This window comes from Oncorhynchus mykiss, chromosome 28, assembly GCF_013265735.2.
Source record: "Oncorhynchus mykiss isolate Arlee chromosome 28, USDA_OmykA_1.1, whole genome shotgun sequence".
Taxonomy (NCBI): domain Eukaryota; kingdom Metazoa; phylum Chordata; class Actinopteri; order Salmoniformes; family Salmonidae; genus Oncorhynchus; species Oncorhynchus mykiss.
The window spans coordinates 27033083-27058924 of NC_048592.1; the positions used below are offsets into that span (position 1 = coordinate 27033083).

Consider the following 25842-nt stretch of genomic DNA (forward strand, 5'->3'; position numbering starts at 1 on the left):
TGCAGATGCACTCACACCTGCCTGCTGCCATTCCTGAGCAAGCTCTGTACTGGTGGTGCCCCGATCCCACAACTGAATCAACTTTAGGAGACGTCCTGGCGCTTGCTGGACTTTCTTGGGCGCCCTGAAGCCGCCTTCACAACAATTGAACCACTCTCCTTGAAGTTCTTGATGATCCGATAAGTGGTTGATTTAGGTGCAATCTTACTGGCAGCAATATCCTTGCCTGTGAAGCCCTTTTTGTGCAAAGCGATGATGACGGCACGTGTTTCCTTGCAGGTAGCCATTTGTTGACAGAGGAAGAACAATGATTCCAAGCACCACCCTCCTTTTAAAGCTTCCAGTCTGTTATTCAAACTCAATCAGCATGACAGAGTGATCTCCAGCCTTGTCCTCGTCAACACTCACACCTGTGTTAACGAGAGAATCACTGACATGATGTCAGCTGGTCCTTTTGTGGCAAGGCTGAAATGCAGTGGAAATGTTTTTTTGGGGATTTCGATCATTTGCATGGCAAAGAGGGACTTTGCAATTAATTGCAATTCATCTGATCACTCTTCATAACATTCTGGAGTATATGCAAATTGCAATCACACAAACTGAGGAAGCAGACTTTGTGAAAATTAATATTTGTGTCATTCAAAACTTTTTGCCACGACTGTACATAACTGAAATGGGGACTTTGACTTCCCAGAATGATTAAAGGGATACTGTGAGATTCTGGTAATGAAGTCATTTTTCAACTTACCCAGAGTCAGATGAGCTTGTGGATAAAAATTGTATGTCTGCGTGCAGTATGAAGTTATTTAATAGGTAGTTTCGTGAAGCAATGCTAACTAGCATTAGAACAATGACTGGAAGTCTACAAGTAGAGTATAAATGGTATCTACGAGTTCATCTGACTCCAGGTAAGTAAAAAAATGCAGCTTAATTGCCAAAATCTTGCAGTATCCCTTTAACCTGACCTGACATTTGAATTAGATTTGGATAAAATTCAATGTACTGGGTTCTAGGAATCTAGAAATCGCCATACAAATACTCCAAAATGTATTCAAGACAGTTGTATGCAACAAGACCCCATGTTAAACTTCTCATTCAGACCAGAACTCCACAGCTTGACAGCTCTCCCACGGTTATGATTATTAGCTCACAGCTAAGTTGATGAAACCCTGTGACAGACATATCCAGTCTGTGGGTAAAGGTTTAAAGCAGATTAGTAATATTGGACATGGCCCCAATCAGAATCTACTTGTTACCTCTCCCTCATATCTGACTAGACAAAATAGATATTAGTTATAGTTGGGCTAGTAAGAGTGATAACACCAAACGGCACCACCCATTGCTTACACTGACCCAGATCGTTCGGTACATTGGGGCGGAGGTATCAAGAAATGATCATCATCACCAACACTATACTTTTGAGGTTGTGGTCACAATTTAGACAGATTGCAGATAGACAAATACATGGTAGAAATGGAATAGAGCAAACAAGTTTCCCTTTGTTTGTATGATTATATTTCAGCATCTTTTCTTGGAAATGGGGTAGAAAAAAAAGAGGTGTGTATATATATATATACCGACTAAGACTAAATGTCAATCGCTACACCACTCCTGTAGTGCAGGTTGACAGTTGAGGAACCCCCCCCCCCCAAAAAAAAAAAATTATCCCTTGAACGACCCTACACCCCTCTCCATCAATTCCTGTATTCAAAGTCCCCTCCTCACCCAATCAACACGTAGAAGAGCAAATTTGGGACCAATCAGAGTTCAAGTCGCTCCTTTACCTGGCTGTAGGTGTTCATGAATCAAAAAATAAGTATTAACTTCAAAAAAATATCTGACATTTGACATCCTTTATGGATAATAGTCTGTAAAGTTTTCCTGAGCCAACTCTGATGCCAGCTCTGATCATTATTAAGGGGCCTCAGCTTATTTGTAACAGTATCATTAAGGTGTTCTACTCCGATTGGTTTATTACCTCAGAATAAAACTAAAATCAGAATAGAATCCATTCGGTAATTGACGATGAACAACAATGCCTACTAAAAAGAGTACACAGGCCAGTCACTTCCTCCCAGTGGAATGATGGGTAATGAAGTTCATCCACAGTTCGTTGTCCCCAAATAGGGGCATGGTCTAATTCCAAAATAAAAAAAGCCCAGGAGTAGCGGCCTGTAACGTCCTCCCGGGTCACTGGTGAAATGGGCGTGGTCTGAAGATAGAAAATGCATGGCTTAGTTCCTTTCCTGCACAAATACAGTCTCCTGTGGACAAAGCCCTGCCTCCTGCAGTGTGACGTCATAGTCCAAGTGGGCCAGCTTCCGTCGGGGGAAGTTGGTGACGAGCTCGAAGCGTTCGTTGGGGTAGCCCTTCGACTGGACATGTCTAACCAGAGCCTGGAGGGGGGTGGAGGACACAGTTGAAGGTAGGTAACGCTTTACTAAATAATGCTTTATAACTGCTTTATAAAGAGTTATATGCACGTATGAGCCTTTATAAATGTCTTATGATATCTTAATGTACACTACATGACCAAAAGTATGTGGACACCTGCTCATCAAACATCTCATTCCAAAATCATGGCCATTAATATGGAGTTGGTCCCCCCTTTGCTGCTATAACAGCCTCCACTCTTCTGGGAAGACTTTCCACTAAATGTTAGAACATTGCTGCGGGGACTTGCTTCCATTCAGCCACAAGTATTAGTGAGGTTGGGCACTGATGTTGGGCGATTAGGCCTGGCTCACAGTCGGTGTTCCAATTCATCACTAAGGTGTTCGATGGGGTTAAGGTCAGGGCTCTGTGCAGGCCAGTCAAGTTCTTCCACACCGATCTCGACAAACCATTTCTGTATGGACCTTGTTTTGTGCACGGGGGCATTGTCATGCTGAAACAGGAAAGGGCCTTCTCCAAACTGTTGCCAGACAGTTGGAAGCACTGAATTGTCTAGAATGTCATTGTATGCTGTCGAGTTAAGATTTCCATTCACTGGAACTAAGCGGCCTATCCCAAACCATGAAAAACAGCCCCAGAACATTATTTAGTCCGTCGGACAGCCAGATGGTGAAGCGTGATTCATCACTCCAGTGAACATGTTTCTACTGCTCCAGAGTCCAATGGTGGCAAGCTTTACACCACTCCAGCAGACGCTTGGCATTGCGCATGGTGATTTTAGGCTTGTGTGCGGCTGCTCGACCATGGACACCCATTTCATTAAGCTCCCGACAAACAGTTATTGTGCTGACGTTGCTTCCAGAGGCAGTTTGGAACTCAGTAGTGAGTGCTGCAACCGAGGACAGCTCACAACCCGTTCTGTGAGCTTGTGTGGCCTCCCATTTTGCAGCTGAGCCATTGTTGCTCCTAGACGTTTACACTTCACAATAACAGCACTTATAGTTGACCCCGGGCAGCTCTAGCAGGGCAGATATTTTACAAACTGACTTGTTGGAAAGATGGCATCCTATGATGATGCCACATTGAATGTCACTGAGCTCTTCAGTAAGGTCATTCTACTGCTAATATTTGGCAATGGAGATTGCATGGCTGTGTGCTCAATTTTATACACCTGTGAACAACGGGTTTGGCTGAAACAGCCGAATCCACAAATTTTAAGGGGTGGGTGTCCACCTACTTTTTTATATATAGTGTACCGGGGGTTGGGATCAGCTGCATTTCCACTCAGTCAAATCAGGTGATGAATTGAACATCAATTCTTTAACTGAAAATTGACCAGGATTTAGATTTTTTTTTTTCATTAATTGAATTTAACACAAGGTCTAGCACAAGAGTACATTCTCACCATAAGCTTGGCCTTGGACGACAGGGCGATCTGCTCTCTCTGTCCGTCTGGATAGCGCAGCATCAGTCTGGCCTTGGGACCTGAACACACAATACAGAAAGAGTGCAGTCAGAGTAGGGACGGATGAAGACGTAAATCGTAGATACGCACACACAATCTAGACACTTGAACATGATGCAGAGACACACACACAGGCATCATTTTAGTACCATTGTCATCAAGGCAGTCGAGGTCGGAGGTTTCCGTCTTAACAGATTTGGAGCTTTGGCCTGTTGCGGTGCGATGGTTCTCCCCAGAACGATGCTCTGAGTCTGGGTCGGCCTGGGAGCGGGCCGGCGCAGCCGCCAGAGGCTCCAGGTGGTTCTTTTTGCTCTCCTCTTTCCTGTGGCTGTTCTCGTTGTGGGGGGACTTCCTGTGACGGGCAGGTGGGCTGTCCGGCTGTGGCGGGGGCTGGGGGGCTACAGCTGCAGATGTGGGAGGGGCTGGTCCAGGAGGGGTGTCTCCGCCTGTGGAGCAGGAGCTGCCCTCCTGTGGTTCTGTTGTCTCGTTATCCGAGCCGTCGACAGAGATGAGGCCCTCGCTGTCGGAGAAGGGCTCCTCGTCTGAGTCTCCGTCCGAGTCTACCTCTACAGAGTGGGGGGAGTCGGGGAGGTCGGGGGCGGAGGACGACTCATAGTGGGTCTCCTGGAGAGAGGCTTTGATGGCTGCCTCCAACTGGCTGTCCTCACTGGCGTCTATCAGACTTTCCTGGGATAAAACAGACCGAGAAGACAGACATAGAGAAAGAGAACACATCAAACAGAGGTGTGAGATAGACGGAAGTGATGGAGAGAGAGTGAACAGAGTGAGAGAATAAAGTGATAATGTGACTGGAATGAGCAATATGGACAGTATTTAATAAGAAAGAGAGGGAGAGAAAAATAGAGAGTGAGCAGAGACTCACGGAGCGGGCCCGTTTGGCCGGGGGCGGGTGGCTGGACGCCGGGCCGTCTAGCTGGCCGTGTTCCGTCAAGAAGCCCGTCACCTGTTCCAGAAATGACGCAACGTCCAACTGGTTCCACTCCACCATCTTCTGACCTGCAGAGCGGTCAAACACGAGCATCGTCAGTCATACCTTTTTAATATTAGTAACTGTTTAAACACTCAAGAGACTCAGAGCAGGCCTCACCAGTCCGGGGATCCAAAATGGAGATATAGGGAAACTTATTGAGCTTGTAGAACTGGATATACCTCTGGCCCTCTTCACTGTCATGGTACACCTGTCAATACACACATGCACACGAACACATAAAATGCAGACACACAGCAGGCTAGCTCCCCTCAACACGCCTCTACGGCCCACAGTGCATACGTGCGTGCGTGAGCGCGTGTGTGGATGTGACAGCTTGTGTATGCATGGGAGTTATGAAGGAGAAAAACAAAAAGTTACAGGAGATAGTTTTTCCAATCGGCAAACAGATTTTTATGTGAATATTCTAAAACTGCATAAAGAACTGCATTTTCCCACCAGTGGTGTTTCTACCAAACTGACACGTTGCAGATAAAAATCAGTGCGTGTTGACGTAGTGCACACAAAATGTACTTTTTCGCTTAAGTTTTTATGTACTAAGTTCAATGTGTTTCCATCGCATTTTCAACTCAACCGATAGTTTTTTCACAAAAATTGTTGCATTAAATAGCAAATGTGCCTACTCTGGTCTTAGCACCTACGCTTGAGCCAACATCTGGCAGTTCGCAGTGTGGGTAGGCAGTACGCAGTGTGGGTAGGCAGTACGCAGTGTGGGTAGGCAGTATACAGTGCATTCGGAAAGTATTCAGACCGCTTGACTTTTACCCCCATTTTGTTACATTTTATAAATTTAAGAAAGGGTGTAGTGTATGTTTTTCCTCATCAATCTACACACAATACCCCATAATGACAAAGCGAAAACAGGTTTAGAATTTCTTGCAAATGTATTAAAATAAAAAACAGAAATACCTTTTTTACACACATACACATATATACACGTATACACATATATGGTTCTCAGGCTCGTATTTACTATTCTACTTTCTCTTCAAGTTACAAAGGGGTTTCATGTATGTTGATTTGTTTGCTTATTCTGCTAATACATTCCCATAGTACATTACTTTTTTTTTTATATATGTATGTATGTATGTATGTATGTATGTATGTATGTATGTATGTATGTATGTATGTATGTATGTATGTATGTATGTATGTATGTATGTATGTATGTATGTATGTATGTATGTATGTATGTATGTATGTATGTATGTATGTATGTATGTATGTATGTATGTATGTATGTATGTATATATATATACATGCATACATACATACATACATATATATATATATATATATATATATATATATATATTAGTATTCAGACTCTTTGCGAGACTTGAAATTGAGCTCAGCTGCATCCTGTTTCCATTAATCATCCTTGAGATGTTTTCACAACTTGGAATCAACTGATTTAACTAATTGGACATGATTTGGAAAGGCACACACCTGTCTATATAAAGATCTCACAGTTAACAGTGCATGTCAGAGCAAAAACCAAGCCATGAAATCAAAGGAATTGTCCGTAGAGCTCCAAGACAGGATTGTGTTGAGGCAAAGATTTGGGGAAGGGTACAAAAACATTTCTGCAGCATTGAAGGTCCCCAAGAACACAGTGACCTCCATCATTCTTAAATGGAAGAAGTTTGGAACCACCAATACTCTTCCTAGAGCTGTCCGCCCGGCCAAATTAAGCAATCGGGGGAGAAGGGCCTTCATCAGGGAGGTGACCAAGAACCTGATGGTCACTGACAGCGCTCCAGAGTTCCTCAGTGGAGATGGGAGAACCTTAGAGAAGGAACACCATCTCTGCAGCAATTCACCAATCAGGCCTTTATGGTAGAGTGGCCAGACGGAAGCATCTCCTCAGAAAAAAGGCACGACAGCCCGCTTAAGGACTCTGACCATGAGAAATAAGATTCTCTGGTCTGATGAAACTAAGATTAAAATCTTTGTCCTGAATGCCAAGCGTCACGTCGGGAGGAAACCTAGCACCATCCCTATGGTGAAGCATGGTGGTGGCAGCATCTTGCTGTGGGGATGTTTTTCAGCGGCAGAGACTAGTCAGGATCGAGGCAAAGATCAACGGAGCAAAGTACAGAGAGATCCTTGATGAAAACCTGCTACAGAGCACTCAGGACTTCAGACTAGGCCGAATGTTCACTTTCCAACAGGATAACGACCCTAAGCACACAGCCAAGACAACGCAGGAGTGGCTTTGGGACAAGTCTCTGAATGTCCTTGAGCTGCCCAGCCAGAGCCCGAACTTTAAACCTGTTCAAAATTCTCTGGAAAGACTTAAAAATAGTTGTGCAGAGACGCTGTGCAGTTGTGCAGTTGTGCAGAGACGCTTCCCATCCAACCTGTTTGAGAGGATCTGCAGAGAAGAGTGGGAGAAACCCCCCAAGTACAGGTTTGGCTAGCTTGTCGTGTCATACCCAAGACGACTCAAGGCTGTAATCGCTGCCAAAGGTACTTCAACAAAGTACTGAGTAAAGGCTCAGAATACTAATGTAAATGTGATATTTCAGAGTTTAAACATTTGCAAAAAAAATATATATATATATACAGTGCCTTGCGAAAGTATTCGGCCCGCTTGAACTTTGCGACCTTTTGCCACATTTCAGGCTTCAAACATAAAGATATAAAACTGTATTTTTTTGTGAAGAATCAACAACAAGTGGGACACAATCATGAAGTGGAACGACATTTATTGGATATTTCAAACTTTTTTAACAAATCAAAAACTGAAAAATTGGGCGTGCAAAATTATTCAGCCCCTTTACTTTCAGTGCAGCAAACTCTCTCCAGAAGTTCAGTGAGGATCTCTGAATGATCCAATGCTGACCTAAATGACTAATGATGATAAATACAATCCACCTGTGTGTAATCAAGTCTCCGTATAAATGCACCTGCACTGTGATAGTCTCAGGTCCGTTAAAAGCGCAGAGAGCATCATGAAGAACAAGGAACACACCAGGCAGGTCCGAGATACTGTTGTGAAGAAGTTTAAAGCCGGATTTGGATACAAAAAGATTTCCCAAGCTTTAAACATCCCAAGGAGCACTGTGCAAGCGATAATATTGAAATGGAAGGAGTATCAGACCACTGCAAATCTACCAAGACCTGGCCGTCCCTCTAAACTTTCAGCTCATACAAGGAGAAGACTGATCAGAGATGCAGCCAAGAGGCCCATGATCACTCTGGATGAACTGCAGAGATCTACAGCTGAGGTGGGAGACTCTGTCCATAGGACAACAATCAGTCATATATTGCACAAATCTGGCCTTTATGGAAGAGTGGCAAGAAGAAAGCCATTTCTTAAAGATATCCATAAAAAGTGTCGTTTAAAGTTTGCCACAAGCCACACCAAACATGTGGAAGAAGGTGCTCTGGTCAAATGAAACCAAAATTGAACTTTTTGGCAACAATGCAAAACATTATGTTTGGCGTAAAAGCAACACAGCTGAACACACCATCCCCACTGTCAAACATGGTGGTGGCAGCATCATGGTTTGGGCCTGCTTTTCTTCAGCAGGGACAGGGAAGATGGTTACAATTGATGGGAAGATGGATGGAGCCAAATACAGGACCATTCTGGAAGAAAACCTGATGGAGTCTGCAAAAGACCTGAGACTGGGACGGAGATTTGTCTTCCAACAAGACAATGATCCAAAACATAAAGCAAAATCTACAATGGAATGGTTCAAAAATAAACATATCCAGGTGTTAGAATGGCCAAGTCAAAGTCCAGACCTGAATCCAATCGAGAATCTGTGGAAAGAACTGAAAACTGCTGTTCATAAATGCTCTCCATCCAACCTCACAGAGCTTGAGCTGTTTTGCAAGGAGGAATGGGAAAAAATGTCAGTCTCTCGATGTGCAAAACTGATAGAGACATACCCCAAGCGACTTACAGCTGTAATCGCAGCAAAAGGTGGCGCTACAAAGTATTAACTTAAGGGGGCTGAATAATTTTGCACGCCCAATTTTTCAGTTTTTGATTTGTTAAAAAAGATTGAAATATCCAATAAATGTCGTTCCACTTCATGATTGCGTCCCACTTGTTGTTGATTCTTCACAAAAAAATACAGTTTTATATCTTTATGTTTGAAGCAAGAAATGTGGCAAACGGTCCCAAAGTTCAAGGGGGCCGAATACTTTCGCAAGGCACTGTATATATATATATATATATATATATATATATATATATATATATATATATATACACACACAGTTTTTGCTTTGTCATTATGGGGTAGTGTGTGTAAATTAATGAGGGGGAAAAAAACAATTTAATACATTTTAGAGTAAGGCTCTAACGTAACAAAATGTGGAAAAAGTCAAAGGGTCTGAATACAGCTCATCCACACTGCGTACAGCTCATCCACACTGCGTACTGCCCATCCACACTGCGTACTGCCCATCCACATTGCGTACTGCCCATCCACATTGCGTACTGCCCATCCACATTGCGTACAGCCCATCCACACTGCGTACTGCCCATCCACACTGCGTACTGCCCATCCACACTGCGTACTGCCCATCCACACTGCGTACTGCCCATCCACACTGCGTACTGCCCATCCACATTGCGTACTGCCCATCCACACTGCGTACTGCCTGCTGTTGGCTAAAGCGTAGGTGCTAAGACCAGAGTAGGCACATTTGCTATTTAATGCAACTATTTTTGTGGACTTCACTCGCATAAAACTGTGGATGGAAACTTGGTTATTAACTTTTTCTGAATGGTAAGGCGACATTTCAAATCAATCCATGATTGTGCACCCCAATATATATCAATTTTTATTAGTCATATTGGCCGAATACAAGAGACCTTACATTGAAATGCTTACTTACGAGCCCATAACCAAAAATGCAGTTAAAAAAAAATATGAATAAGAAATAAAAGTAACAAATAATTAAAGAGCAGCAGTAAAATAACAATAGGGAGACTATATACAGGGGGATACCGGTGCAGAGTCAATGTGCGGGGGCACCGGTTAGTTGAGGTAATATGTACATGTAGGTAGAGTTATTAAAGTGACTATGCATAGATCATAACAACAGAGAGTAGCAGCGGTGTAAAAGGGGGTGGCAATGCAAATAGTCTGGGTAGCCATTTGATTAGCTGTTCAGGAGTCTTATGGCTTTAGGGTAGAAGCTGTTTAGAAGCCTCTTTGACCTAGACTTGGTGCTTCAGTACCGCTTGCAGTGCGGTAGCAGAAAGAACAGTCTATGACTAGCGTGGCTGGAGTCTTTGACCATTTTTAAGGCCTTCCTCTGACACCGTCTGGTGTAGAGGTCCTGGATGGCAGGAAGCTTGGCCCCAGTGATGTACTGGGCCATTTGCACTACCCTCTGTGGTGCCTTGCGGTCGGAGGCCGAGCAGTTGCCATACCAGGCAGTGATGCAACCAGTCAGGATGCTCTCGATGGTGCAGCTGTAGAACCTTTTGAGGATCTGAGGACCCATGACAAATCTTTTCAGTCTCCTGAGGGGGAATAGGTTTTGTCGTGCCCTCTTCATGACTGTCTTGGTGTGCTTGGACCATGTTAGTTTGTTGGTGATGTGGACACCAACGAACTTGAAGCTCTCAACCTCCTCCACTACAGACATGCTTTTAAGTTCTGTATCCAGTAGGTCCTTCAGGTCCTCTGGCACTGGCCTTTTAACTATCCCAAAGCCTAGGACCAAGAGGCATGGAGAGGCAGCTTTTAGTTACTATGCCCCCTCTAGCCTGCCAGAGATCCTGAGGTGGGCCGAAACTGTAGACATATTTAAAAGGGATCTTAAAAACACATTTTTTGCTTTGCTTTTCCTTAGGGTCCTTTTTTAGTCTTTCAGTTTCAAATTGTTATTCTTTTGTTTTTGTTTCCCTCTTATGTTTCTTGTGTAGTAAATATTTCAGTTTTTATTTACATTGTTTATTCGTTTTTTCCTGTCAAGTACATTGTGTTGCATTCATATCTGAAATGTGCTATATAAAGCTTGACTTGATTTGATGTGCGAATGCACGTTCATCTCCGTCTGTGTGCACACTGCATACCTGCCAGAATATGAAGTGCTCCCTGATGATGGTCCGGACCGCGTCGTTGCTCCACACGTCTCTGTTGAGACACTGGCAGGCAAAGTCCTGCACATTCTGGATGTTGATCATCAGCCACTTGTTCTCCAGCTGACCACAGTCCTTCGCCTAAAGAGAGAAAGGAGCCGGATAGGTATGAGCAATTTGGTAATAGCTCCACCTTGCCCTCTGGCAAGCTCGGTTGAATTGTTGCCGTACTGCTTAGAAACCCATCCAATCCTTTCAGCTAAGGGTGGTTTGGATGAGGGTCGACTGACAGTCCTCCAGGTCTAGGGAGCTTGGGTGTCCAGGGGGAGGGGGCTCCTCACCGTCTCAAAGCTGCCTTTGTGCATGAGCTCAACGGGGGGCCGGAACAGATCCGCCAGGGTGCTGAGCTTCTTGTCCACCGCGCTGCCGTTCCTCAGCTCCTGCTCCTGGCGGACTGAGGGAGGGCAGAGAAGCCGTTAGCGTATACATTAAGCTCCAAAAGTATTGGGATAGTGACACATTTCTTGTTGTTTTGGCTCTGTACTCCAGCCCTTTGGATTTGAAATCATACAATGACTTTTGGAGCTCACTGTAAAAGAAAACCTGACCATGATCACAACACCAGTACGGCTTTAAGTAGTGCTATGCCTGAAGGCTGGGTGGCACAATTCAGGAAAATGGATTTAGCACACAAACCCCCATTCTATGCAAACACACACACCTACACAAAGACCGCTAAGCTACTTACTTGTTTCTGTTTGGAAGTCCCTAAAACCGTCAAATATGGACCGGGCAGGTCTTCGTCGCTTTGGTGCTGCGAGAGTTATGGATGCAGAGAGAGTGACAGACAGTTAGATGGACTGAGACGGCTACAGGGGGAAACAGAGAGGGAGCGCCATTGAGATCCATTAGGATCAAGTTGTATTCAGGTAAGCTAAATGAAGGGGTGGCACTTCAGTACTGTACCTCCAAACATAGGCTCTGGCTCTACCAGTATGTCCTGCTTCTGAGGGATGGGTGCCCGCACTTGGTCACTACAAAAACAGACAATATTAAACTTAAACTCCAGGAGAGCAGACCTTTCATTTTCTTTTTAACATGCTTTGAATTAAAAACAGCAGGGACAGTATTGGCTCTCAAAGTATGGGTTTGTTTCAACACAGGCTCCATATCAGGACTCTGCAGTGATGGAGCAGGCCACTGACTCACTCTGCGGGGGGAGCTCTGCTGCTGGAGGTCCCTGCTGAACTGGAGCTGGTGCTGGGCTCCTCTGCGATCCCCCCTCCATCCAGGAACATGGTCACTGCCATTTCTAGATTGTTGTTGCATGCTTCTAGCATATGCTTCCCCACACTCTCTGTGGCACCTGGGAGAGTGTAGTAGCATGCATGGACACGGACACACACACACACCGAAATATCAAATGTGGATGTTAAAAAAGTTAACTGATTTAAATCTAAAATATATTTTGATGGATTGAATAATTTGTTGGTTGACTTAATGCCTATTATGAAATATTTTCCGAGCTCTGAACCCCAAGGATCACAAGACGGTTATGCGCATGCGTTGTTCTTGTTTGAGAAACGCACTGGCAGAACAGAATAATGCCTGGTACTTTCACTATGTGAACGGTTCATCTCCGTGCATGGTAATCAAGAACTGCGTAAAATGATGTGCAATTTACATGCAATCTAAATTTATGCAATCTAAATTTAGACTTTATCATGTTCGTTTCACTTTTGAAGTATACTCGACAGAGAACATGGATACTATCACAAAAAATGGGATGTATTTGGCCAAATTGCCATCTATATCGACATAATATAGAATAATTGAATTACCATCTCAGCCATGCAAACTTTGTGTAACTTTAGCAGAGAGAGGCTGGTCCGGTGCTTCTTGAACATGACAGGCGGGAGATGTTCCAGCCACCATTGCGTTATAAGGCGGAACCTAGGCTAGGTTAGCTCGACTAGATAGACGTTATACCCAACGCCCATTCCACTAAAACGAGACAACATGGCTAACGTTAGCTATTGCGCCTCCAGAGTCTTACTTTTGTGGAAACTCTAGAAAGCATTTTTTTTTTTTGCGTCAGGCATCATCCCAAAACAATCCTAGTCTTTCCTGTGGATCATTTTTGTTAAGTTAGATGCTCCAGTCTGGTGATCACACACACACTTGACGGTCGAATGCTCCAGTTCGTTTTTCCCTTGATGACAGGGGGCAGTAAGCACTGATGCCCCGTCAGTTTCCTGCGCAGCTTTCTGTGATGCTTGGGCGACATGACCATTTTTGGAACATAACTCATTAACAATGAACATTGCAAGAATTAAAGGAAAATTTAATTGTACCTGTAATCGCTGTGAACTGTTGTATTAACCCATTCACCGCCGGAGCTGATCCATCCCCGAGCGCCGCCATCTTACCGCGACCAACAACAACACAAATGATGCACGTACGTACTGCCGTTCTGTACTCGCGAGCTTTGTCTAGCTGCCGGTGTCACACAAAGACTCGTGTTCGATTGTGGGTAATGTATTTCATTGCCCTGTGTCTGGTTTGACTACATTGGCTGTATAGTAGGCCCATACAAGTTTTTTTAATGTATTTATTTCACCTTTATTTAACCAGGTAGGCAAGTTGAGAACAAGTTCTCATTTACAATTGCGACCTGGCCAAGATAAAGCAAAAGCAGTTTGACACATACAACGACACAGAGTTACACATGGAGTAAAACAAACATACAGTCAATAATACAGTAGAAAAATAAGTCTATATACAATGTGAGCAAACGAGGTGAGGTAAGGGAGGTAAACACATCACTCTGGTGTCATATTTTGAATTTGGTGTATTAAACACAAAAACTGTTTCAAATGAGAATTAGGCAGGTCTGATGCAAAAAGAACAAAAGAAAAAGAAAGGAAGGAAATTATTTTATTTTTGCAAAAAAAATAGTGTAGTTCCAGTAGTTAGCTACACCAGTGGAAGCGGCTGAGTGGCTCATAAATGGCTGGAACGGAGCAAATGGAATGGAATCAAACAAATGGAAACAATGTTTGATACCATTCCACTAATTCCGCTCCAGACATTACCATGAGCCCGTCCACCCCAATTAAGGTGCCACCAACCTCCTGTGCGCTTCATGGCTGAAAAGTGATGACTTATTGAAAACACTACCAATATTCAAATTTAAACTACTGCAAAATGTAGTTAAATTACAAGGGTATCCTTTTAAGTGAAACATATTTTCTCCTGTTGTTACAGTACTGACACTAGTACAGTAGTTATAGTCAATACATGTAATCTAATTTATACAGTGCATGCATAAGGCTGTGTTTACACAGGCAGCCCAATTCTGATATTTTTCCCCCATTAATTGATCTTTTGACCAATCAAATAAGATCTTAACTTATTAGATATTTTTTAGAGCTGACCTGATTGGTCAAAATTATTTTCCTAACTGTGTAAACACAGCCATAGTGGTCCTGGGGTAGCAGGGTAGCCTAGTGGTTAGAGCGTTGGACTAGTAACCTCGAGCTGACAAGGTACAAATCTGTCGTTCTGCCCCTGAACAGGCAGTTAACTTACTGTTCCTAGGCCGTCATTGAAAATAATATTTTTTTCTTAACTGACTTGCCTAGTTAAATAAAGGTTAAAAAAATAAAACATGTCAGTTTAGTGGTGTAAGCATTTGTGGGAAAACAATCTAATTTGAAGTAACTTTATTTAGTTTTTTATAATACATTCAGTTCAAAAACAGTAAACCGAGCACTTTGTCAAACATAACGAAAAGCGAGCAAAAAAAAATGTGAGTTGTGTGGCATTGTTCTCTGAACCCGTCGTGGGGCAGAAATCCATTGTATAGAACTGTCAACTTGTCTAGCAAAGGGAGGAGTCAATAGTTGAAATAATATACATTGCATTTCCATCTGTAACATTCTAAATGTTGCACCCTCTTGAATAAGCCCAAGTTGTATAGGTAACATTTCACTCAAGAGATACAGTGCCTTGCGAAAGTATTCGGCCCCCTTGAACTTTGCGATCTTTTGCCACATTTCAGGCTTCAAACATAAAGATATAAAACTGTATTTTTTTGTGAAGAATCAACAACAAGTGGGACACAATCATGAAGTGGAACGACATTTATTGGATATTTCAAACTTTTTTAACAAATCAAAAACTGAAAAATTGGCCGTGCAAAATTATTCAGCCCCCTTAAGTTAATACTTTGTAGCGCCACCTTTTGCTGCGATTACAGCTGTAAGTCGCTTGGGGTATGTCTATCAGTTTTGCACATCGAGAGACTGACATTTTTTCCCCATTCCTCCTTGCAAAACAGCTCAAGCTCAGTGAGGTTGGATGGAGAGCAATTGTGAACAGCAGTTTTCAGTTCTTTCCACAGATTCTCGATTGGATTCAGGTCTGGACTTTGACTTGGCCATTCTAACACCTGGATATGTTTATTTTTGAACCATTCCATTGTAGATTTTGCTTTATGTTTTGGATCATTGTCTTGTTGGAAGACAAATCTCTGTCCCAGTCTCAGGTATTTTGCAGACTCCATCAGGTTTTCTTCCAGAATGGTCCTGTATTTGGCTCCAGCCATCTTCCCATCAATTTTAACCATCTTCCCTGTCCCTGCTGAAGAAAAGCAGGCCCAAACCATGATGCTGCCACCACCATGTTTGACAGTGGGTATGGTGTGTTCAGCTGTGTTGCTTTTACGCCAAACATAACATTTTGCATTGTTGCCAAAAAGTTCAATTTTGGTTTCATCTGACCAGAGCACCTTCTTCCACATGTTTGGTGGCTTGTGGAAAACTTTAAACGACACTTTTTATGGATATCTTTAAGAAATGGCTTTCTTCTTGCCACTCTTCCATAAAGGCCAGATTTGTGCAATATACGACTGATTGTTGTCCTATGGACAGAGTCTCCCACCTCAGCTGTAGATCTCTGCAGTTCATCCAGAGTGATCATGGGCCTCTTGGCTGCATCTCTGATCAGTCTTCTCCTTGTATGAGCTGAAAGTTTAGAGGGACGGCCAGGTCTTGGTAGATTTGCAGTGGTCTGATACTCCTTCCATTTCAATATTATCGCTTGCACAGTGCTCCTTGGGATGTTTAAAGCTTGGGAAATATTTTTGTATCCAAATCCGGCTTTAAACTTCTTCACAACAGTATCTCGGACCTGCCTGGTGTGTTCCTTGTTCTTCATGATGCTCTCTGCGCTTTTAACGGACCTCTGAGACTACCACAGTGCAGGTGCATTTATACGGAGACTTGATTACACACAGGTGGATTGTATTTATCATCATTAGTCATTTAGGTCAACATTGGATCATTCAGAGATCCTCACTGAACTGAGAGTTTGCTGCACTGAAAGTAAAGGGGCTGAATAATTTTGCACGCCCAATTTTTCAGTTTTTGATTTGTTAAAAAAGTTTGAAATATCCAATAAATGTCATTCCACTTCATGATTGTGTCCCACTTGTTGTTGATTCTTCACAAAACAATACAGTTTTATATCTTTATGTTTGAAGCCTGAAATGTGGCAAAAGGTCGCAAAGTCCAAGGGGGCCGAATACTTTCGCAAGGCACTGTAATAGAAGTTGTCCCTAACCACTGATACAGGGTCATTCCACTACTGATTTAGGTTCAAATTTGATTTTGGGTACAGAAAGTTTCTGATCCTAGATCTGAGGTTAGGGGTAACTTCTGCGTCTGTTTGTGTACTGCATGGACATACAGATCCTGAGCAATCTGGTAAATAAAAGTTTACAAACACACTCCTTCCTTTCCACATACCACACAGACATTCACTCAGACAGAGCCCACTTATCCAAGTCAATAAGTAATTTGAGCCCATTTCTGTTCACGAACACTGTTCACTTCTGTCCCAAGTTTCCCTTGAAGTGTGCCAGTAAGTGCAAACTATAGGTGACTCCATAAATGTATATGCATGGGCTTTTCACTTTGATGGAAATATGATTACAGACTGTCATATTTTCCTTTACATAATCTGAATGTCACCACCATTGAATGTTAGTTTTTTATTTTATTTACAGCAATAAGATTTACTTATGGACCAATACACTGAACAAAAATGGAAATGCAGCATGTCAAGTGTTGGTCTCATGTTTCATGAGCTGAAATTTTCCATAACCACAGAAAGCGTATTTCTCTCAAATTGTGCACAAATTTGTTTACATCTGTTAGTGAGCATTTCTCCTTTGACAAGATAATCCACATGTCACCCGTTGAGCATGTTTGGGATGCTCTGGATTGACGTGTAAAACAGCGTGTTCCAGTTCCCGCCAATATCCAGAAACTTCTCACAGCCATTGAAGAGGAGTGGGACAACATTCCACAATCAGCCTGATCAACTCTATGCGAAGGAGATGTCGCACTGCATGAGGCAAATGGTCACACCAGATACTGACTGGTTTTCTGATCCACGCATATCTGTATACCCATAAATTAGGATGTAATTCATTTATTTCAATTGACTGATTTCCTTATATGACCTGTAACGCAGTAAAATATTTGAAATAGTTTATTTTCCAGTATAGCTCAGACTGCAGATTCATTTGAATTAGGACATTGTAAATAATCAAACTTGGTCTTCGAACCATTCAAAACAAATCCGTTTAAGAAACTCAATAAAAACAAAGGAATCAATGAAAACAGTTGTGAACAAATCTTACAGCAAAAATCCCACTCTTCACATGTGGTTATACTCTCTGGTAATTGGGTCATGTTCATCAGGCAAGAAACACAAAACAGAATGAAACATCTGCTCTTGTCCAATAATAACTTTTCCCCATTTTGCCCCATTGCAAAATGCTCTGCTACATTTTTCCCCAATGCACAAACCCCTGGTTTGTTTCTTGGTGCTGCCATGATTTGGCATTCAGAACAGCACATTTGCTTTATTGTCCCGAATTGAACTAGTTTCAGAGTATGCTTCTTTATGACAGGGTGTGAATTAAGTTCAATCCTTCACATTGAACAACAGATACAGATGTATCCTTATGTAATACATGTATCACTAGCCACTTTAACTATGCCACTTTGTTTACATACTCATCATATGTATATACTGTACTCGATACCATCTACTGTATCTGCCTATGCTGCTCTGTACCATCACTCATTCATACATCCTTATGTACATATTCTTTATCCCCTCACACTGTGTACAAGACAGTAGTTTTGGAATTGTTAGTTAGATTACTTGTTGGTTATTACTGCATTGTCGGAACTAGAAGCACAAGCATTTCGCTACACTCGCATTAACATCTGCTAACCATGTGTATGTGACAAATAAAATTTGATTTGATTTGATACAGCGTCTGTTTAACGTAGCTACAATTTGAGGGAAACTTAGTGTTATGGTGAGCTAAATATCCCCATGGCAACCACACCAAGTATCATACACACCAATACACCCTGTATTAGCACCACGAAAGGCAGCAGCTACCATTGTCACATTTAATATATATATATATTTTATTCTTTAAAATAAAACTGTCTGGTGGGTTTAGAACTTCCTGAAGGAAATGTGATGAACACTTAAATAGACCATCAGCAATACAGCCAGCCCACCTTCTTGCCAGGTACAGTGCAATTTCAATAACAAAAGGAGAAAGACTGACTGCCTTCTCCTTTTAAATCCCTCCAGACAAAAGGACAAGCAGGCAGAGCAATTATTCCCTACTCCACATCCAAAGGGAATAAAATAGGGGGGGGGGGGGGGGGGGACATCCCTGCAGCTCCCACTCCTCCCAGCCCCTATCCAGTCCAATTCTGACAATAAATTACTATGCATTAACACAATAGCATAGATCAGATGGTGAGTGTAAATGTGTACATGCGTGTTTTACATGAGACGGTAAGGCAAGTGAAACGTGATGGTCGGAATGTGTGTGTGCTGAAGTGTGTGGTATACAAGGACACTCATCTGTATCTGTAGATGTGTGCCTGTGGTGAATGAGTCTGTGTGCAGTAAGCTGAGGTCCATTTTGCAGTTGCAGGGGAAGAACGGTGAGTGGAGGGACACCAAGGTAGGGGTGTGAGGTGTGGCCCGGTCAAAAGCGGATGAAGGCGGCGTCGATCTGGCGTACGGTGGGCAGAGCCAGCATAATCTTCCTGCGATATTGGGGGTCCTTCTGCAAGGGGTTCCTCTCCAGGTACACCGTCTCCAGGGCCTTGGAACTCTTCAGCTCATCTAGATCTGACCAGTTCTCTAGCTGATTATCATTCATCTGGGAAAGAGTTGACATGTGATTTAAATACATTTTCCAATCAGCAACAGACCTATTCATTCCAACAAGTGACAGTGCTCTATTATAAACTGGGTGGTTCGAGCACCGAATGCTGACAGCCGTGGTATATCAGACCACTTACCATGAAAACATTTTAACTGCTCTGAATTACATTAGTAACTAGTTTATAATAGCAATAAGGCACCTCAGGTGTTTGTAGTATATTGCAAATATACCACGGCTAAGGGCTTTACCCTCGTGCATAAGAACAGACCTCAGCTGTGGTCTATGGCCATATTCCACAATCCCTCAGCACTTAAAATGACTCATCCATTATTTATCTTTCCTATTCACCATGAACCTTAAATCTCTTCTCTTACCCAGAATTCCTGTAGGTCTGTTAGATGGCTGATGTTTTCAATTTTCTTTACCCGGTTGGCTGCGATGTCGAGAGTTGTGAGCTTTTTCTGTATGTGGCCAAACAGCATCAAAATTGACACACTTTGATTTCTGAAACAATTCTTGGCATTGAACTAGCATGCAAACACTGACTCAACGTGGACTTAGCAATAACTACAGTACATGTATTCACCAATGACTACATGCATTGGCTGTGTGTAGAACATTTTACCACATCGGTTTATTGGGCTTCCATAAACATTGCATTCCTGGGGTAATTTCATTAGTCGCCATGGCAATGTGCATGGCCCTACAGTCATGTGGTTGCCGTTGACACCGACTCACATTGTTCTCCAGGCCCTCAATGACCTCGATGCCGTTGTGACTCAGGTAGAGTTCCTTCAGGTTGACCAGACCCTGCAGACCCTCCATCTTGGTGATGCGGTTACTCTGGAGAGAAAGGAACACAACATATCCTCAGAGACCAAAATCCATGTATCATCATGGTTAGATGGGTTTCTACAGTTCAGGGCGACTAAACAGCACAAACAGTTGGGTCACTAAAGCAAGAAAATGTGCATTTAACATTTCTGCAGTGTTTTCAAACATTAATACATTACAGGAAGCAGTGGTGATGATCAATTCAGAAAGTACACCGAATTAAAATTAATCCCAACTGAAAATTGGAATACTTCCAGAATTGACCCAAACCATGGTGTGTGTGTGATATATACACATACCTGGATGCTGAGGACTGTCAGGTTGTGAAGGCCTTCCAGATGCTGCAGCTGAGTGATCTTATTGGTGCCCAGAAACAAACTCGTCAACGAGGACAGCCCATCCAAGTTCTCTATTAGCTGGAAACAAGGCATGCACACAAGTTAGGTCAAGCAATCATTCCTCACCTCTTTAAAGCAACAATGATTCTGGTACAATTGAGACAATACTCAAACAAAATCTATACCAATGCAAAAACATTATGTTCTACACATTCCAATTCCATTCCAAGACATCCCAATATATGTGAATATGCAATTGACCAGTCTTACCCGGATGCGGTTGGAGCCCAGCTCCAACATCTCCAGGCCGGTGAGGTGGTCCAGGTTGGCGATGTGGCTGATCTTGTTGTGCAGCAGAAAGAGCTTCTTTAGCCCCGTCAGACTCTCCAGACCCTCCACCTTCCTCAGTAGATTGAAGGACACGTCCAGCTGGCTGGAGAGCAGAGTCAAAACACATTCAAGTTCAATTCAACTGTACAGAAACTGTGTGAAATGGTGCATGAAATAACAGTTGCTTCAGTCAGTGTAAATGGGGAGAGGAATACACTAAAGGGTGATCATTGAGGCAATCTCTAGGTCAGCTGATAGAGAGGGAAACACTGGCGTGTGTGGTCCCGTCAGACTCACTCCAGCTCTTTGAGGGTCTGCAGGTTCTCAAGTTTGCGGATCTGGTTGTCGTAGAGATCAAGTTCCTTCAGCATCACTAACGTCTCCAGGTTTTCAATCATCTTGATCAGGTTCTGCCTTAGAGAGAGCGTCTGGACACGCACAACATTAAATCTAGTCATACTGTTTGTGCTGACAGTCCATTACTCCACTGTGATAATGTCACCCATGTTTCCAATAAAATAGCCATATGTTTTTACAATGGGTGAGTGACAGCCAATAGTCAAACTACTGACCTTCGCCTTCCTCAACACCCCCAGTCCCTCAATCTTCCCAATACGACAGTGGACAAGATCAACATCCTGAGAATAAGAGGGGTAGGTATTCAGTAGAGAACTACATTGGAATAGCATTCATAATTCCATGAGGCAAACTTATTTTATCTGTCATGTAGCAGACGGTTTTATTTTTTATTAGAGTTAAGTGCCTTGATCAAGATTTTTAACCTAGTTGGCTCGGGGATTTGAACCAGCAAGCGTTTGGGTACTGGCAGAGCACTTAACCACCTGCCGCCATTATAACAGTGCTCCCCCTCCCTCACCTCTTCCTCTGGGTCCAGAATTATGGTATCCATTTCAACAGGAGACTCCTCTTTAACTGTGTACAAAGAGACATGTCAAGGGGTGTCTTAACACAGCATCTAACTAGAGTAAAAGTATGCGCTAGCTACAATAGGACAAAATGTTCTCAAACAGATTAAATCAAAATCTTTCCTTCAGTTTGTGTCTACGAATCGTGACACTATACTTGTGTGGAACTATAGATTGTGTATTGCCACCACCTGTGGTATGGGGCTGATTGACATCAACCTCCCCATTGATGCTCTTCCTCCTGGTCTCATCATCTCCAGACTCCTCTGACTCGCCCTTCCGGTCCACTGCACATAGAGGACAGATGGGGAGGCACAGCCAGGGTCAATCAGGCAGTCCTTTAAAAATGTAGTTTGGTCATTATACGGAAAACTCAAACGCCCATGTAGCAGACTCAAGTGATCTGCTATGGTATGGGCGTCTGTCTGCAACCTACTGCTACCTGATCAGTCGCATGTTCATCATTAGCAACATATTTATACTATTAGATCTTGTTTAGAGCTTAGAAGATAGCAAGTTTTCCCGACTGCATCTGACATTTTTATTTCAGATTTCGAAGAATCTGAAAAGAGGGTCAAATCTCCACGTTAACTGACTGGACAGAAAGGACCAACCAGCTAGCTAGCGTACCTTGACAGACAAATCACCATGAAATGTTCCCACTTAGTTGCTAGGCTAATGTTAACTAGCTACATTAAACGAGGATGCCATTCAAACAAAATACATTGACATGCTAATGTAGCTACATAGCTGTTTGCTTGCGCACGAAAACAAGACGTTAATGAATGACAACGCTAACAAGCAAGGTAGCTAGCTAACGTTACTACCGAGCTATCTGGCTAACAACATTAGCATGTTCAGGGAGGGAGGAGACAAAGTAGCACACAATGAAATACCCTCGGGCATACATATATCAACTTCATCACCCTCATGATAAAATATTTGAGATGCCGTATTTAAAATGTTCACTCACCTTCCATCTCTTGCGGCTCTCCAACAAACAGAGTAGCCATGTTTGTTTCCTGATAACCCTCCCTTTTTATTGGTAATCTCCTCAGTCAATCAGGAGGCTGCCTTCTAAAGGGGTGCGCCACTGGTCATAATGTACCATTCATCCGCTTTGTGTGTGCGATATTCAAGTTCAAAAAATCATCCCTTCCTCCCGCTCTGTCTCTGTCTCTCTCTATTTCAATTTTAAATTTAAGGGCTTTATTGGCATGGAAAACATATGTTTACATTGCCAAAGCAAGTGAAAGAGATAATAAACTAAAGTTAAATGAACAATAGAAAATGAACAGTAAACATTACACTCAGAAAAGTTCCAAAATAATATTAGGTCTATATACAGTGTTGTAACGATGTGCAAATAGTTAAAGCACAAAAGGGAACATAACTAAACATAAATATGGGTTGTATTTACAATAGTGTTTGTTCTTCACTGGTCACCATTTTCTTGTGGCAACAGGTCACACATATTGAAAATATTGCTGCTGTGATTGCATACTGTGGTATTTCACCCAATATATATGGGAGTTTATCAAAATTGGATTTGTTTTCGAGTTCTTTGTGGGTCTGTGTAATCTGAGGGAAATATGTGTCTCTAATATGGTAATACATTTGGCAGGAGGTTAGGAAGTGCAGCTCCGTTTCCACCTCATTTTGTGGGCAGTGGGCACATAACCTGTCTTCTCTTGACAGCCAGGTCTGCCTTGAGAGTAGTGAGGCTATACTCATTGAGTCTGTACATAATCAGTCACAGTGGTCAGGTATTCTGCCACTGTGTACTCTCTGTTTAGGGCCAAATAGCATTCTAGTTTGCTCAGTTTTTTTGGTGTTAATTCTTTCCAATGTGTCAAGTAATTATCTTTTTGTTTTCTCATGATTTGGTTGGGTCTAGTTGTGTTGCTGTCCTGGGGCACTGTGGGGTCTATTTTTGTTTGCGAGCAGAGCCCCAGACTCTACTGCAGGTTCATCTCTCTATAGCTTGTTATGGAAGGTTTGGGCATCACTTCCTTTTAGGTGGTTGTCGTATTTAATAGCTCTTTTTTGGATTTTGATCATTAGTGGGTATCGGCCTAATTCTGCTCTGCATGCATTATTTGGTGTTTTACGTTGTACACAGGGGATGTTTTTGCCGAATTCTGCATGCAGTCTCATTTTGAATTTTTGGTTGGTGAGCGGACCCCAGACCTCACAACCACAAAGGGCAATGGGTTCTATAACTGATTCAAGTATTTTTAGCCAGATCCTAATTGGTATGTCTAATTTTATGTTCCTTTTGATGGCATAGAAGGCCCATCTTGCCTTGCCTCTCAGATCGTTCACAGCTTTGTGGAAGTTACCTGTGGCGCTGATGTGTAGGCCGAGGTATGTCTAATTGTTGGTGTGCTCTAGGGCAACAGTGTCTAGATGGAATTTGTATTTATTGTCTTGTTATCTGGACCTTTTTTGGACCTTCAGTATTTCTGTCTTGCTGAGATTTACTGTCAGAATCTGTGCAGATTATTTAGATGCTGCTGTAGGCCTTCCGTGGTTGGTGACAGAAGCACCAGATCATCAGCAAACAGTAGACCTTTGACATCAGATTCTAGTAGGGAGAGGCCGGGTGCTGCAGCCTGTTCTAGTACCCTCGCCAATCTGTTGATGTATATGTTGAAGAGGGTGGGGCTTAAGCTGCATCCCTGTCTCACCACACAGCCCTGTGGAAAGAAATGTGTGTGTTGTTTGCCATTTTTTCCCGCACACTTGTTTTTTGTGTACATAGATTTCATAATGTCTTATGTTCTTCCCCTAACACCACTTTCCATCAATTTGTATAGCAGAACCTCATGCCAAATTCAGTCCAAAGCTTTTTTTAAATCAAGAAAGCATGAAAAGACTCTCTCTCTCTCAGGCAATGTTTATAAAGTCGCTTCCTGTCTGGCTGGTTTTCCACTTGATGTAAAGTACACAGAGGGAGACCAAGACACTGCTGTTCTTATTATCTTGACACAGATCTTTACACCCAAAACAGTATTCCCTTCCATTGTGTGCCAAGCCTTATAGGAGACGATCTGTTCAGACACTACTGCTGGTGAGTGTTGTGCTGTCTGAAGCACACAGTGGTAAAACTCTCTAGAGCATGTGAGGGATCATTCTTTGATATACTCCCTGTGCATCACATGGGTACCATAATATGCTCTAGTTAGTACATGGAGATAACAGCATTTGACCACTTCTTCATGTGAGCTGCTGCCTCCTTGACCTATTTAGTTTTCTTTATATTGCAGAAAATGCTTTGGAGGACCAAAATACAATGCAATTCCCTGTTGTTGTCTTAACACACATACACAGTGGTGTAAAGTACTACTTAAGTCGTTTTGGGGGGGTATCTGTACTTTACTATTTATATTTTTGACAACTTTTACTTCACTACATTCTAAAGAAAATATGTACTTTTTACTCCATACATTTTCCCTGACACCCAAAAGTACTTGTTACATTTTGAATGCTTAGCAGGACAGGAAAATGGTCAAATTCACACTCTATTCAGGAGAACGTCTCTGATCATCCCTACTGCCTGTGATCTGGCGGACTCACTAAACACAAATGCTTAATTTGTAAATTATCTCTGAGTGTTGGAGTGTGCCCCTGACTACCCTTAAAATAAAATAAAAACAAGAAAATTGTGCAGTCTGGTTTGCCTAATATAAGGAAATAGAAATGATTGTCACGGTTGTGTGGAGAGATGGACCAAGGCACAGCGGATGTTGAGTTCCACATATTTATTATAAAGTGAAACTTAGCAAAAACAATAAATCAATCCACTAACAACAAAACGTGACTACGTGGTGCACATGCATAAAGCAATATCCCACAAACACAGGTGGGAACAATAACTACTTAAATATGATCCCCAATTAGAGACAACAATTACCAGCTGCCTCTAATTGGGAATCATACAAATCACCAACATAGAAAATAATAACCTAGAACCACACATATAAATAATAAACTAGAATACCCCCCTAGTCACGCCCTGACCTACTACACCATAGAGAAACAAAGGCTCTCTATGGTCAGGGTGTGACAATGATTTACACTTTTACTTTTACTTTTGATACTTAAGAATATTTCAGAAATTCCATTTACTTATGATACTTAATATTTAAAATCAAATACTTTTAGACTTCTACTCAAGTAGTATTTAACTGGGTGACTTACTTTTACTTGAGTC

General features: G+C 42.4%; 2 protein-coding genes across 4 annotated transcripts; both read right to left on the minus strand.

Annotated features, from left to right (window-relative positions):
* Positions 1–613: 613 nt before the first annotated feature.
* On the minus strand, positions 614–13399 carry LOC110508807 (UBX domain-containing protein 7). 2 transcript variants are annotated; one of them, XM_021589641.2, is made up of 11 exons: positions 13278–13399; positions 12133–12289; positions 11890–11957; positions 11672–11737; positions 11265–11377; positions 10918–11064; positions 4968–5058; positions 4743–4876; positions 4009–4546; positions 3800–3879; positions 614–2396 (listed from the first exon to the last, which is right to left on the minus strand). In XM_021589641.2, exons 1-11 carry the CDS (start codon positions 13345–13347, stop codon positions 2235–2237), a joined length of 1626 nt encoding a protein of 541 aa, XP_021445316.1. In that variant the 5' UTR covers positions 13348–13399; the 3' UTR covers positions 614–2234. The 2 variants fall into 2 exon arrangements, with proteins under 2 accessions (XP_021445316.1, XP_021445317.1); XM_021589642.2 differs by lacking the exon at positions 13278–13399 and adding an exon at positions 12765–13271.
* A 4776-nt stretch (positions 13400–18175) lies between these two features.
* Positions 18176–22734, minus strand: ppp1r7 (protein phosphatase 1, regulatory (inhibitor) subunit 7). Of its 2 annotated transcripts, none has more exons than XM_021589643.2 (10): positions 22600–22734; positions 21818–21913; positions 21578–21633; positions 21273–21338; positions 20998–21128; positions 20641–20803; positions 20332–20448; positions 19937–20041; positions 19573–19659; positions 18176–19192 (listed from the first exon to the last, which is right to left on the minus strand). In XM_021589643.2, the coding sequence occupies exons 1-10, from the start codon at positions 22637–22639 to the stop codon at positions 19016–19018; spliced, it is 1038 nt and encodes a 345-aa protein (XP_021445318.2). In that variant the 5' UTR covers positions 22640–22734; the 3' UTR covers positions 18176–19015. The 2 variants fall into 2 exon arrangements, with proteins under 2 accessions (XP_021445318.2, XP_021445319.2); XM_021589644.2 differs by having other exon boundaries at positions 21818–21964; positions 22600–22729.
* Positions 22735–25842: the final 3108 nt, after the last annotated feature.